At 46.5% G+C, this 15,000-nt stretch overlaps 1 protein-coding gene across 3 annotated transcripts in view; it reads left to right on the top strand.

The window, feature by feature from the left end:
* Positions 1-15,000, top strand: part of RNF213 (ring finger protein 213) — a 645,256-nt gene that overhangs the window by 591,629 nt on the left and 38,627 nt on the right. For 2 of the 3 annotated variants that reach the window (XR_015056656.1, XM_085875806.1), the window contains 3 exons: positions 2,400-2,684; positions 14,088-14,327; positions 14,959-15,000. The exon at positions 14,959-15,000 is cut by the window's right edge and continues 94 nt beyond it. Coding sequence is in view for 2 of the 3 variants with exons in the window: in XM_085875806.1 (XP_085731932.1) it covers positions 2,400-2,684; positions 14,088-14,327; positions 14,959-15,000 (567 nt within the window). In the remaining variant the exon portion in view is untranslated. Of the gene's footprint in view, positions 1-2,399; positions 2,685-14,087; positions 14,328-14,958 lie in introns of those variants that run through there. The other variant, XM_085875807.1, reaches the window with a different exon arrangement.

Raw genomic sequence — 15,000 nt, 5'->3', positions numbered from 1 at the left:
CATCTCAGGTGGTGGAGCATCATGAGGAAATTGTAAGAGTTCACTTGAGATATCATCATGATATTATGGAGCTATGGCATACGTGTGTGTGTTTGAATGTCCGCTCTATACCTATTGGTTGGACAGCTCAGCTGGCCTGACTCCACCCACAATTGTGACTGAAAATGTCATACGTCCAACATTCTGATAAGCACCGAAGACATCTTTGAAAGTGCCATTTTGATAGTTACCATGCCCTCCATGTAGGTTTTCCATCAAGTGTAAAACAACTTGAGCAACTGTTAAAAGGATCATCAAATATCGAAAGGTTGGAGCCGATAAGGTCATGGGTCTTGTGAAGGTGACAGTCCCTCTCAGCTTATGACTTCATGCCGCTGGTGTCATCCTATGGCCCAGTACAATTGGAATTATCTGAGCTATATAACCATGATGTCTTACCGTTTCTACTAGCAGGATTACCCGGCGTTGCCCGGTGCTGTTCTCATCCTGTTGACATTTTGAAGAAATCAAATTTTGTTTTTTTTTTATTAAACAATTTGCTTGGGGGTGGGGGAGGGGGCTAAAACACTTCCATACACCCGCTAAAAGGAATGGGGTCAGGGATCATTTAATATTACCTTTCACATAGCTACAAAGGCTTAGGCACTATCCATCCATTGTGACCATACTCTGTGCAGAGTGTTGGTGCTGCTGAAGCAGTCTCCTGAGCTATTGGATACAATCCTGGACGGGTCGCCACTCCGACATGGGACACGAGCAAGCTGGCACTCATTTTGCCAACCTCAGAAGGATGACAGGCAGAGTCAACCCCACCTGGTATTAATTCAACAGCAAAGGAAGATTTGAACTCAAGATCTGAGGATCCCAAGCCAACCACCCTTACCATTAAGCCAACACCAGGCATAATACCTGTATCAAGCAGCATAATCAGAGGATCCAACCTGTGAGCATAGTGTACAGTGATGAAGAAGAGATCACTGCCAGGACTTGAACCACAGCAAATTTGAACCCGTTGCCTTTGGCATCAAATAGGCAGATGACTGTTCTGCAGTCGGTCTCTTCATGAGATTATTTGAATGCTTCAATCTCCTCCATATGTCCTGTATCCTTGACAGTAGTCAGTTTGAATGCCTTGCCATCAACAATGAGTGTAATAGATTGCTGAGAGATTTGACTCAGTCACAAGTTGCTTCTAAGCAACTCCAGATTTGCAACAGCAGTCGAAAAACTGAGTTTTATTCTCATCATTCTGCAGGAAGACTTTGAAGTCTGCTGACTTTCGAGTACTTGTGCCTTCCAGAAGCAATTTCTCACTGCAGCAACGACGAAGCCTTTCATGACTTGAAAGATCGTTATTCAGATACATGTCTGTTGAGAAAAATCACATGGTTTTTATTGCTGATTTGATCCAGCAATTTCAGTCCGATGTACTTGAATGCCAAAGGAACAACTGTCAGAGCATGGAAGAGAGCACTGCCATCTTTGATGAAGATCATCTCGGGGTTGTGTGGTAGCCAAGTGAAGGTTTCATCATCCGAGAGGTAGTGTTTCAGCCTATAGAGGGTAGGCACGAGAGAGGGATTTAAAAAAGAAATTCAACTTTTTATTTCAACTTTTTATTTTCAAATAAATTATTTTTGCCTAAATCACTCGCCAGCACTCACTGATAAACCTCTGAAAGTTTGATAAAAAAAAATCATTTTGGCCATCCCTGAGAAAAATGGTGACAGACAGACAAACATCTCTCTTCTAATACAGATGCCGTACACGTGCACATACGCAGTCTGCCGACCACTGCACACATACGCAATTCTATAAATGCACATACGCAGTACTACTACCACTACGCATGTTTTGCATAATTTACGTAACCCAGGTTATTTTTATTTTTTTGAACGATAGAGGCAGCGGTCTGTTGCCTATACACCACCCAAATAAAGGGTTGTGTCAGAACAACGTGTTGCATGCTTGGAACAAGATCGCCCGTAGGGCAGGTACCCTGCTCGTTCATACTCCTAATAGAATGGTGCAGATGTAGTGTACCTTCCTTTGAGGTGTTTTACTAACAACCCAATATGTATGTGATGTAAAAACGAACTGGACATGTTCATCTTGACTACCTTCGTGTTTTCAAATGTAACAGATGTGGTTTCTTGAGTATGTTCCAATCTACCTACTTCTGGAACCCCCCATTTCCGGGTATTGAGCTACATGGCCCAGTGTGACACATAAATCTGAAGATATTACTGCATATGTTTCACTGTGCAATACGTCTCAAAATCTCGTCCATATGATAACACTTAGCATGTTCAGAAATTATATTATTTGGAACTTGAATAATAAATCTCCACAAGGAGGCCATGAAGCAGTCTGACGATTTTGTATTATTCCTGTCACAGGCTGTGAAAGAGATGATCACACCGTCCGTGAATGCTGTGAAGCCTTTCCTTCTCGGCCATCTGGACTGCGATCTACAGCAGTTGGGAAACCTCTTCGACATGACTCGTGAAAATGTTGTCACAGCTGTGCACATCTTGCTGAATTCCCTTTCAGAGAACAAACAAGACGGCCATAGAAGCACACGCTCGTCACAACAAACTCCAGTTCTGATTCTCGATTCAACGCAGAAAAGAAAACAATGGGAGAACGACTTTGAAAAGAAATACCTCCAGTCATTTATCCAGGTGAGGGACTGGTACAATATTACATTCTAAGTCTAATCTAAAGCATGAAGTGTATTGTATTGATAAAAATTACCAGAATTAAGATAATGTTACGGTTTGGTAAATGTACCCTGGGGGAGAGCATTAATTTACACATAGGATACCCCAGAATTAGTTATTTCATAAGTTTATGTGGTAGGTAGACCTGAAATGTCCTATCCCAAAGAGAGGAAGTCTCTGTTATCATCTGAGCTCAAGCATTTGGACATCGCTATTGCAGCACTCTGAGGTTTGGAGACCGGATTGCAGCAACATCATGGCAGGTGGTTACACCTACTATTGGTCTGGTCGCTCTGATGGTTACCATGCCCAAGGAGTTGTTGTAGCTGTGTCAAATAAGCTGACTCCAATGATAATTGAAGTAATACCGGTCAACGAGCGTATTTTGAGACAAAGGATTCTTCACTCCTTGGATGTCATTTCCCTGGTCTCTGGATAGGCTCCGACTGAGGCAAGTGATCTCACCGTGAAGGACGCAATCAATGCCATTCTCGAGACTGTGGGTGATCAGTGCCCCAAGCGATATACTCTTCCAGTCTTGGGGGATTTCAATGCATCAACTAGAACTGATAGGGATGGCTGTGAGACTTATGTTGGTTCTCATGGGTCTGGAACTATGAACCACAAAAACACTAAGTTCCTTGACTTTGCAAGAAGTCATGGACTTAGGGTGGCTGGTTCATGGTTCCAGTGCCCACAGGCTCATCACTGTACTTGGAATTCCAATGCTGGTGGTGTGGCAAAGGACGTTGACAATATGCTCGTTGATGGTCGCTGGAGGATGATCCAGAACTGCAGGGTCGACTGGAGTGCTCAGTTCCTCAATACCAACCACAGGCTTGTTGTAGCAACTCTGAAGTTGCACCTGAAATCCAGGAGAATGGTACCATCCCAACCTAGGCTGGATGTTGGTAAGCTCAAAGATGAGAGGGTGGCTGAGGTGTTTGCGAACAGGCTGAATGGGGATTTGGGGGGTTTGGGTGTTTTGGGGAATCCTGAAGAGTTGTGGAATGCCTTCAAGACCACCTTCCTTGATGTTGACAGTGGATGTCTTGGAACTCACCGAAAAACGAAGAAGAATTTTCTGTCTCAACGAACACTGGATACCATTGACCAGAGTTGCAGGGGCCAAGCTGAATGGCAGAGCTGAGCTGTTGAGGGAGCTGAGGCATAAAACTGTTCATGCGCTGAGGGTGGACAAGGAGGCCCACGTGTGAGGAATCTGTGGGTGGGGGGGGGAGGGGGTAGAGCATCATCTATCGTCAGGTGATTCTCGTCCTGCTTACAGGGGAATTTGCGCATTGCATTTGTGGAACAAATAATTATATAAATGTACTCTAAATTGTAATTGTGCTGGTGTTTTATAAATGTAATTTCTATGCTATGAGTCGAATTGGATGTCAGTTATGCTTCCCTTTAGCCAAGAGTCTTTTGCCCTAAATGCTGATAAAAGGAATGTCTTGCACATGGAGCAAGATAACCTTTTCTGATAAGACCAAGGTTGTTATGATTACATTTGCTTTTCACCGAGAAGACACGTATTGCATTTTGGAGTTCTTTGTTTAAGGCTTAACAACCCCCACCACTCCCCCATGAAAACCATATAAATACCAGAAATTGTAATCTTGCTTGAGTGCAAGCACGTGTGATGTATAGCATCTCAGTGGCTTGTACTCCTTGGCACTGGCCAAGTACCAAGTATAATAAAACTCTCTGATGTAATATACTTTCACGTTGTGGCAAGTGAATTAATCGGGTCGGTTTAAACGGTTAACTAAAAAGTAAGAATAAATAAAATAGAACCAAATAAAGTTCCACAACACATTCCTCCAAGCCCGTCTCTTGGTGTACTGCAGTTAGAGCGGAGGGTGGTGGGCTCTTGACAGAGGAGTGAAGCTCAAGCTCAAGCTTCACTCCTCACTCCTCCTCAGAGGAGTGAGGAGTGAAGGAGTGGTGGGCTCTTGACAAGTGAAACCCCGTTGGGCCAGTTACTTTGAGCAGCTGTATCAGGCTGATCCACCAGCTGTCGAGTTGAATGTCAGGGGAGTGACTATCCCCATTGCTGACCTTCCAATCAACTGTGATCCACCTTCGCTTGTGGAAACACAGGCTGCGGTCAGGGTCAGGTATGGGAGCATGTGCCAGAACAGCGCGTCGCTGCGTCCACTTTCCGCCGGTACTCCAGGGGCCTCCGTCTGGCCATCCCCCAGGCAGATGCCAGGCCCATCCCCATCTCCTTGAGATGATGGTCAACCTGCTGCAACCATGAGGCACGTGGTCGGCCCACTGGCCTCCTCCACTCATGAGACTCCCTCGCTGAGAGAATCTGGTGAGCAGGATCAGCGTCAGGAAAACGAGCCACATGTCCATACAGCCGCAGCTGACGCTCACGGACTATGCAGGTAACAAATCTCATCCGAGTCTCTCTCAGCAACCGCTCGTTGGACACAAAATCCGACCAGCGATAGCCAAGGATTCTCCGAAGAGACCTGGTACCAAAGGAATTAAGTCTCCGTCTCAGATCCTTGGTCAAAGTCCAAGTCTCGCACCCATAGAGCAAGACTGGAAGTACCAAGGACCTGAAGACTCGGACTTTCGTCCTCCCGCACAGGTACCGGCAGCGCCACACCCCATGATCCAGTGAATCCATGACTCCCCAGGCCTGACCCAGACGTCTATTGACCTCCGGCTCACAACCTGCGGAGACATGAATATCACTGCCAAGGTAAGTGAATCTATCCACGACCTCAACATCCTCACCACAAACAGACACAGACAGGACAGCAGCATCCAAGATGTCACCGAAAGCCTGGATCTTTGTTTTGACCCAAGAAATCCGTAATCCCAACGGCTCCGACTCCTCATTCAGCACCTCGAGGGCCCCCAAGAGGATGTCTAAAGTCTCCGCAAAGATGACTGCATCATCTGCAAAATCAAGGTCCGAGATCTTGACATTGCCAAACGATGCACCGCAACTTGATCTCTCCGACATCCTCCCAAAAATCCAGTCCATACAAGTGCTGAAAAGTGTGGGGGCAAGTACACATCCCTGACGAACTCCAGTAACAACTGGAAATAAGTCAGAGGCGGTACCACCACACTTCACAGCACTCTCAGTACCAGAGTAGAGTTCAGACATCAGATCGATCAGTTTCGGTGGCACCCCACGAAGACCAAGAATCCTCCAGAGGACATCCCGATTCACTGAATCGAACGCTTTACAGAGATCAACATAGGCTGCAAGCAGCCCCTGCCGAAACTCTCGTCTGCGTTCAGTGAGGACACGAAGAGCAAGGATACGGTCAATCGTTGACCTCTTTGGTGTAAAGCCTGACTGCTCTGGACGCTGGTGCTCAAGCAGATGGTGGCGAACCCTATCAAGAATTATCCGAGCAAAGACCTTGCCCGGCACTGAGAGCAGCGTCACCCCTCGGTAGTTGTTGCAGTCTTGGCGATCACCCTTCCCTTTCCAGAGAGGGACAACAAGGCCCCTCTTCCAGTCAGTTGGGATGATGCCTGTGTTCCAGGCAGAGCACAAAACTGCATGCAACGACGCGAGTGCAGCATTTCCACCAGCCTTGAGAAGTTCAGCATGGATGCCACAGATCCCTGGAGCTTTGCCCCGTTTCAACTGGTTCACCGCAGCCCGTGTTTCCACAAGCGATGGTGGACCACAGTTGATTCGAGGGTCAGCAACAGGGATTGTAACACCCTTGACGTCCAACTCGACAGCTGGGGGATCAGCCTGGTACAACCGCTCAAAGTAACCGGCCCAGCGGGCCTTCACTTCAGACTCCTCTGTCAAGAGCCTACCACTCTCTGCTCGAACTGCAGTGCTCCGAGGGATGGGCTTGGATGAACGTAATGCGCGAATTCCCCTGTAAGCGGGACGAGAATCACCTGTCCACAGGTGATGCTCTACCCCCTCACAGATTCCTCGCACATAGGCCTCCTTGTCCACCCTCAGTGCACGTACAGTTTTACGCCTCAGCTCCCTGAACAGATCAGCTCTGCCATTCAGCCTGGCCCTGCGACTCTGAGTATCCAGTGTCCCTTGAGAGACAAAATTCTTCTTTGCCCTGCGGTGAACTCCAAGGCATCCACCGGCAACATCAAGGACGGTGGTCTTGAAGGTGCTCCACAACTCTTCAGGACCCCCCAAAGCACCCAGACCCCCCAAGTGTCCACTCAGCCTGTTCGCAAACTCCTCAGCTACTCTCTCATCCCTGAGCTTGGCAACATCCAGCCTAGGCTGGGATGGTACCATTCTCCAGGATTTAAGGTGCAGCTTTAGAGTTGCTACAACAAGCCTGTGGTCAGTATTGAGGAACTGAGCACTCCGGTAGACCCTGCAGTTCTGGATCATCCTCCAACGACCGTCAATGAGGACATGGTCAATCTCCTTTGCCACACCGCCAGCGTTGGAATACCAAGTCCAGCGATGAGCTTGCGGGCGCTGAAACCATGAACCAGCCACCCTAAGTCCATGACTTCTTGCAAAGTCAAGGAACTTAGTGCTATTCTGGTTCATAGTTCCTGACCCATGGGGACCAACACACACCTCATAACCATCCCTATCAGTTCCAGTCGATGCATTGAAATCCCCCAAGACTAGAAGTGTATCTCGTCTGGGGCACTGATCAACCACAGACTCGAGTGTGGCGTAGAATGCATCCTTCACGGTAAGATCACTCGCCTCAGTCGGAGCATAAATAGAGACCAGGGAAATGACACCTAAGGAGTGACGAATCCTTAATCTCATAATACGCTCGTTGACCGGTGTTACCTCAATTATCATTGGGGTCAGCTTATTGGCCACAGCTACAGCAACTCCTTGGGTATGGTAACCATCAGAGCGACCAGACCAATAGTAGGTGTAACCACCCACCATTATCTCGCCGCAATCCGGTCTCCGAACCTCAGAGAGAGCTGCAATCCCGATGTCCAAACGCTTGAGCTCAGATGATAACAGAGACAGGTGATCATCCTCTCTTAGGGATAGGACATTCCAGGCACCCACCCGAAGGGACCGCCTCAGGTTAACCCAAGGAGACCGCCGTCTGGTGGACGACACCTCAGCACCACTCCGACACACTCTCCCGCAATCTGACCCAGGGATGTTACCCCGTGGTTTCCCTCCTATCAAAGATTGGGGGTCCCGAAGGCTTTGCCCCAATCCCATCATCCGGTGAGCTGCCCTGCGAAGGGAAGCTGCACAGGAGGTACTCCCACGGAGTGGGTTTTCAGATTTTTTTGCGTTTTTGCGTTTTGCGGAATGAAGCGTTTTACGGTGGCTGGAGTGCAAATCCTGCCACCAACCTCCTAATAAGAAGTAACCCAACTGCAGGAGGACGTCCGCAGACACAGTTGGGCACTAGATATGGATGGCCGTTGGCTCACAAGGAGCTCCTCCGCCCTTTGAAAGGCTGCGGTGAACCAGTTGAAACGGGGCAAAGCTCCAGGGATCTGTGGCATCCATGCCGAACTTCTCAAGGCTGGTGGAAATGCTGCACTCGTGTCGTTGCATGCAGTTTTGTGCTCTGCCTGGAACACAGGCATCATCCCAACTGACTGGAAGAGGGGCCTTGTTGTCCCTCTCTGGAAAGGGAAGGGTGATCGCCAAGACTGCAACAACTACCGAGGGGTGATGCTGCTCTCAGTGCCGGGCAAGGTCTTTGCTCGGATAATTCTCGATAGGGTTCGCCACCATCTGCTTGAGCACCAGTGTCCAGAGTAGTCAGGCTTTACACCAAAGATGTCAACGATTTACCGTATCCTTGCTCTTTGGGTCTTCACGCAACACAGACGAGTTTCAGCAGTGGCTGCTTGCAGCCTATGTTGATCTCTGTAAAGCTTTCGCTTCTGTGAATCGGGATGCCCTCTGGAGGATTCTTTGTCTTCGTGGGGTGCCACCAAAACTGATCAATCTGATGGCTGAACTGTACTCTGGTACTGAGAGTGCTGTGAGATGTTGTGATACCATCTCTGACTTATTTCCAGTTGTTCCTGGAATTTGTCAGGGGTGTGTACTGGCCCCCACACCATAGCCTGGTGTGTTGGCGCAGTGGTTAGGGCAGCGGCTTGGGATCCAAAAGGTCCTGAGTTCAAGCCCCGTTGGGCCACTGAATTAATACACCAGGGGGTTGACTCAGCCTGTCATCCTTCTGAGGTCGGCGAAATGAGTACCAGTATACTGGGCCGCTGTATACCCCGGTTAAAATAGGTGTACCATATCCCTGTGTCGTAAGAGGCGACCAGGGTTGCGTCAGGAAGGGCATCCGGCGTAAAACATGTGCCAAATCACTATGTGGATCGGATGATCCGCTGTGGCGACCCCTAACGGGAGCAGCCGAAAGGAGAAGAAGAAGAAGAAGAAGTGTACTGGCCCCCACACTTTTCAGTGCTTGCATGGACCGGATTCTGGGGAGGATGATGGAGAGATCAAGCTGTATACACTGTATATATCCATATGATGCAGTCATCTTTGCGGAGACTCTGGATATCATTTTGGGGGCCCTTGAGGTGATGAATGAGGAGTTGGAGCTGCTGGGATTACGGGTTTCCTGGGTCAAAACTAAGATCCAGGCTTTCAATGACATCTTGGATGCAGCTTTCTTGTCTGTTCCTGTTTGTAGCAAGGATGTTGAGGTCATGGAGAGATTCACTTACCTTGGCAATGATATTCATGTCTCTGCTGGCTGTGAGCCAGAGGTCAACAGACATCTGGGTCGGTCCTGGGGAGTCATGGATTCATTGGATCATGAGGTGTGGCGCTGCCGGTACCTGTGCGGGAGGACGAAAGTCCAAGTCTTAAAGTCCTTGGTGCTTTCAGTCTTGCTCTACGAATGTGACACTTGGACTCTGACCAGGGAACTGAGATGGTGACTTAATTCCTTTGGTACCAGGTCTCTTCGGAGAATCCTTTGTTATCGCTTGTTGGACTTTGTGTCCAAGGAGCGGTTGCTGAGAGAGACTCAAATGACATTTGTTACCTGCATAGTCTGTGAGCATCAGCTGTGTCTGTATGGACATGTGTTTTATTTTCCTGACGCTGATCCTGCTCACCAGATTCTCTCAGCGAGGGAGCCTTGTGAGTGGAGGAGGCCAATGGGCCAACCACGTGCTTCGTTGCAACAGATTGATCAGCATCTTAAGGAGATGAGGATGGGCCAGGCATCTGCCTGAGGGGTGGCCAGACGGAGGGCCCTGGAGTACCAGCGGAAAGTGGATGTCGCGACGCGCTGCTCCGGCACATGTTCCCGTATCTGACCTGACCTCACCTTTGCCCCTTGTCCAGAGGCTTGGGGGGGTGGATGCATTGAGGGTAGTCTGTGTATTCCCAGCGTAATCATCCCCTTCTCTACCTGCTTTAAATCTCTTCAATCCACCAACAGTCCACTTCACCAAACCTCAATTTAACAACCCCTCCTTCATCCTGTCGGTCTTTCCTTCAACCCCGCAGTCGGATTATTCTTGTCCTTCGGTTTGTTTGTCTTCCTCACCACTCATTCCACTCCCTCTTTTATTATTCACCACCAACCATCTGTCGTTCACCATGAACAATTAATCCTCCAGACTGGTTGAATTACCTTCCCACATTCTCAACATTTGTTATTCGGGACAACGTTTCTCAGACACGAAGTAAAGGACAACGCTTCTCCCATACGCCATCCAGTACAAAGGACATCTCGTATGTGCAATACAGAACACACTGTACAGTGTAACTCTTGCATATGATGTAGGGAGCGGGGGAGGGAGAGCTTGTCGCCGCCTCCACGTTATGGCACGGGATTTTCAACAGTTCGCACACTGCACTCACCCCCGTCAGACGCACACCAATGAGAAGATGCTCGCGTGACATTTGCTCTCTCGAAACCACGCCCAGCCCATGCGGATTTATATGACGGAACGCAAGCATGTTTGACGCTCTGGTCGATGCCCCGGAGGCTGTTGATGTACCAAGGGTGTGAGTATATCTCACACTGCTTTGTCGAAAGATTGCCTTCAGGAGTGCGGGTCGTGCTCGACCCAACTCTGCTGGTATACGAGGCACAGGAGTGAGTTGTGCTGGGGCCAAAGGCGAGCAGCCCGTGAGCTAAGTCCCTGGGGTGTCATGCAGCTCAATATACACTCGCACCACACGCGTTTGACACAACACTATCACTCCACCGCCCATCTTTCCTATCCCACTCCCTCTCACCCTCTTCCTCTCACAATACTCGGCCCGACATAACCCTGTGTGGTTGCGAGGTAAGGGAGGAGTTCGCCCCCACACTCCGCTCTGCTTCTTTCTTCTCAATTCTTCGTGTCGCCTCCCCGGATTGAATGATGGCGCCTGTCTGTTGTCTAAGTAAGTCTGTATAAGAGGGAAATGCATATTAGTGGTATGTCTGCTCTTTCCTGTGTTTGCCTGCTTGTAAATACCTGCTTGATTAATTGTTTGATGATTGCCTGCCAATGTAAATGAATAACTTGTCTTTCCAATCTGCCCCGTTTGTGTCCTTTCTTCCATTTATCCGACAAAGCATGTGCATAATTATCGATAGACGGGAAGTTTTACCCCACTGATTGGCTCTGGGATTAGTTAGTATGTACCCACGGTTTAGCTCGGCCGTACAAATAAATAGACGGGTGCTCACTGAGGGTACGAACCTCAATGGATCGGGCCAAACCAACAGTCAGGTAAACTTTTAAGAAGACGATGGAGTCTGCCAGGCTTGACCGTTCCAATGAACGTTCGTGGAAGAATCCTGGACATGGGTACAATCCTGCTCAACTCAACTCAAGGTGCTCAACAACTCGTCAGGCCATGGCGTTATCTGTGGCTGGTGGCCTTAGGGTCGGACGTGGCGGTGGGTCCGAGTACACACCTCGTGAGCCCGGCGCGTATCGCGATACTGTAACAATATTTTCAATCCTTTAAAAAAAAAATTCTTTCCCATTTCATTTTAAAACGTTTCTTCCCATTAACTTGTAAAGATCATTTAGATGATTCATAACATTCTCTGCAAGATGAACTGCACAGGAGGTGGAATCGTTGTTGAAGGATAATTGAGCTTGAGAAGCTGAATTATGAGGGGGGTGGGGGGGGGTAAAAATGTTATTTCCATAAGTCCTCCAACAGTAAAACTTAGCACTGATGTCAATCCTTTTGTATGTAGTTCACAGCCAGTGTCATGTATTCTTTCCAGTGGTGGACAATCAAATTTCCAGATGCCATTGGAATGAAAAATATTTCTGCCTTTTTCTGCAGATGCATACTGCAGCTCACTGCCATGTTGTGTCACCTCCCATTTCCATTCATCTTTTAATTATTTATGGTAACCTCCTGCCATGCATTCATGGCCTTTTCTTGCAGGTCATTTTTATGTCTGTTGGCTGTCCACTTGTTCTTTTCTCTGTGAGTCAACCCCATAATCCCCCACCCTCCCCCACAATTCTCTCATTTCACTCCTCTATGAGCCTTAACTTGTATGTTCAAAGAGTGAGGGGAAAGTGGGGGGGGGGATTTCTTTACTTCTCATATGTGATATTTGTGACAAAGTAATTGATCAGGCAGTTATCTCTCGCTTCTTCTCATGTGACGACCCTTTTCTATGGAACTACATTTTAATGCTCAAAGTCAACATCTGAATGCAAGTACTAGAATCATTCATTTGATTTATTACCCTCGCCAAAGGATTCGGAGAGGGTATTGCATTTAGGTCCGTTTGTTTATTTGTTTGTTTGTCTGTCTGTCTGTCTGTCTGTCTGTCTTTGTTTGTCCGCACAGAACTTTTGCATTTTTCTCTGCAACCGCTTGTCGGCTTGAGACGAAATTTTCACCATTGGTGTGACTTTTCATGTAGAATGTTTCAATGATAATTATGACATCATAGGTCACATGGTATGACAGCAATATTGGAAAAACAGAAAAAAAAAATGGACATCTGTATCTCTGAAACCGCACCAAGGAAAAATTTGAAACTTGGCACATGGCAAGCACCCCTCATGGGAAATGAGGGTGATTTTTTTATGATGTCATAGGTGTCCTCGTAAGGACGTCATGATTGCATATGTAGAACGCCACATCTGATCATTATTAAAATTTTTGAGGGTCATCTAGGGATAAAATGGTCCACGGAAAAAAAAAAATTCATGATGTCAATGGTCACGTCGTTCGGCAGCCATATTGTTTTGTTTTTTTAACCTTCAAAAATCTTCTCTGAAATGGCTGAAAAGATCAAGGCGAAACTTTACACATATGACCACCTATCAATGAGGAACAAAAGAGTCACACATATGACATCATAGATCACATGGTTTGGCAGCTATATTGACTTTACCTGAAAACCTATAAAAATACACCACTCAAAAGAATCTCTGATTGCTCTTTTTCTTGTTGTTTGTTCTTGTTTTCTGTATCCTCTTATCTCTCTCTTCTTCAACCTCCTACTTTATTTCTCAATATCATCAAGCAGTTTGTGAATTTCTCAGTAATTTATAGGATGCTGCCTTGTCTTGCTTTTTTCACGTTGTGAAACATATTGACATTACAAAGGCAAGACATCGTTTCCTCCACATTATTGGTGGACCTGCTGTTTAATCATCTTCTTTTTCTCAATAACTCCACTGCCATGTTTTAATGGTGTACAATATTCTACAAGGGTACAAAATTAAAAAAGAAATATCATGATCAGATACTGAAAGTATTTTTTTGTTTTTATGCCTCCGGCAACAGAGTCGCCGGAAGCATTAAGTTTTCAGGTTGTCCTTCCATGCAGCTGTCTGTCCGTGATAGGTTTTCATTTCCGTGATAACTTAAGAATGGTTGATGGGATCTAAGTCAAACTTGGTACAAGTTTGTATAATTTTTTTAAGATAAACCGATTGCATTATTGGGTAATAGGTCAAAGGTCAGAGGTCCTGTTACGTATAAATTCTGTTGCTGCGCTAACTTGTGAACAAGTGATGGGATTTTGATCAAGCTTTGTAGAAGTATATATTATGATACAGAGATGAATTGATTCGATTTTGGCATGAAAGGTGAAAGGTCAGAAGTCATGCCAGGTAAAAATGTGATACTTGAGAACAGCTGCAAGAACTTAAGTTAAACTTGGTACAGGTATTATAAAGATGTCATAACATGGGTGGAGGCATATCGGTCGATGTTGTGACGTTGAAAAGTGCCGTTCTACTTAAAAATCTAACTTTAATTTATCTTGCCTGCAAACCTTTCACATTATGTTACTGTGTGTGCATATTCCAATTTTATAACTTATTTTGTTCAAGTTCAATTAGTGGATACAATTAGGCATAAGTGGATTTCCAGAATGTGAAATTCTTGAAATCTTGCAGAGGGTTAAAAAGAATGTGTCTTTACAGAATCTGGATAAGAATCTTAAGGCTGCTGAAGAAGAAATGAATAAGGACCAGCACAACGACAAGAACATGCTGTTGTGCTTCTTGGGAGGCAGGATGGAGGGCATGAGGCCCATCGGTGTTGCACAGTCCAATGGACATTGGCGCTGCGAGCCGAGTCTCACTTCTGGCCAATTGTACCTGCAACTGGAGAGCGTCAATGGCCTCATTGCCAACCCTTTGCTCTGGCATCTAGTCACTGAGGTACTACTACCACTACTTATTTAACTGCCCCAATTTTTTATGTCTTGTCAGCTAGGGAGTTTTTTTGCACTAATATTTTCCAAAGTGCCTGGCTAGGCCTGACATTTGACTGAAGCTATCCAGGATGCTGATGATAACTCACTTTCTCTTTGCAAATGGAACTGGGATCGTTTATGGCTACCAATGAGTGGTCGCAGAGCAGACAGACACCCAACCTGACATCCATCTGATGGACAGTACACTTTGTCATGAAGCGCCTTGCCTCTTCGGCATCAATCTGACAGTTTATAGTCCAGTCAGGAGTTGAACCCAGACAAGGCACATCTAATGCAAATAGTCCACTACCTCTGCACCATCCTGTCAGACATCTACTCACTGAGGGAGAACTTGTGTAATTAACATTATCAGGTGGTGACTTTGATGACATTATCAAAGACAGAATTGTGAATACCTGATCACGTCACGATCTGAGAATTGTGTTTAGAAGTGTGTTGTTAGAATTAAATATTGCCAAAGAAGCGAGAAAATTTTAAACTTTTATCAGATGAGATAACATCCATAGATAAGTTTTTTTATCTTACAATTGCTCACCTTCAGGGCTTTTTGTAAAATATTTTCTATCTTTCCCCAGTACCAACAGGTTCGTTTCCTGCCATTTTTGTATGATGTGCTT

The sequence above is a fragment of the Eptatretus burgeri genome, chromosome 3 (genome assembly GCF_056783735.1).
Source record: "Eptatretus burgeri isolate ZD-2024b chromosome 3, Ebu_testis_v1, whole genome shotgun sequence".
NCBI lineage: Eukaryota > Metazoa > Chordata > Myxini > Myxiniformes > Myxinidae > Eptatretus > Eptatretus burgeri.
Note: the sequence above shows the minus strand (reverse complement) of the source record. Positions and strands in the feature narration are given on the sequence as shown.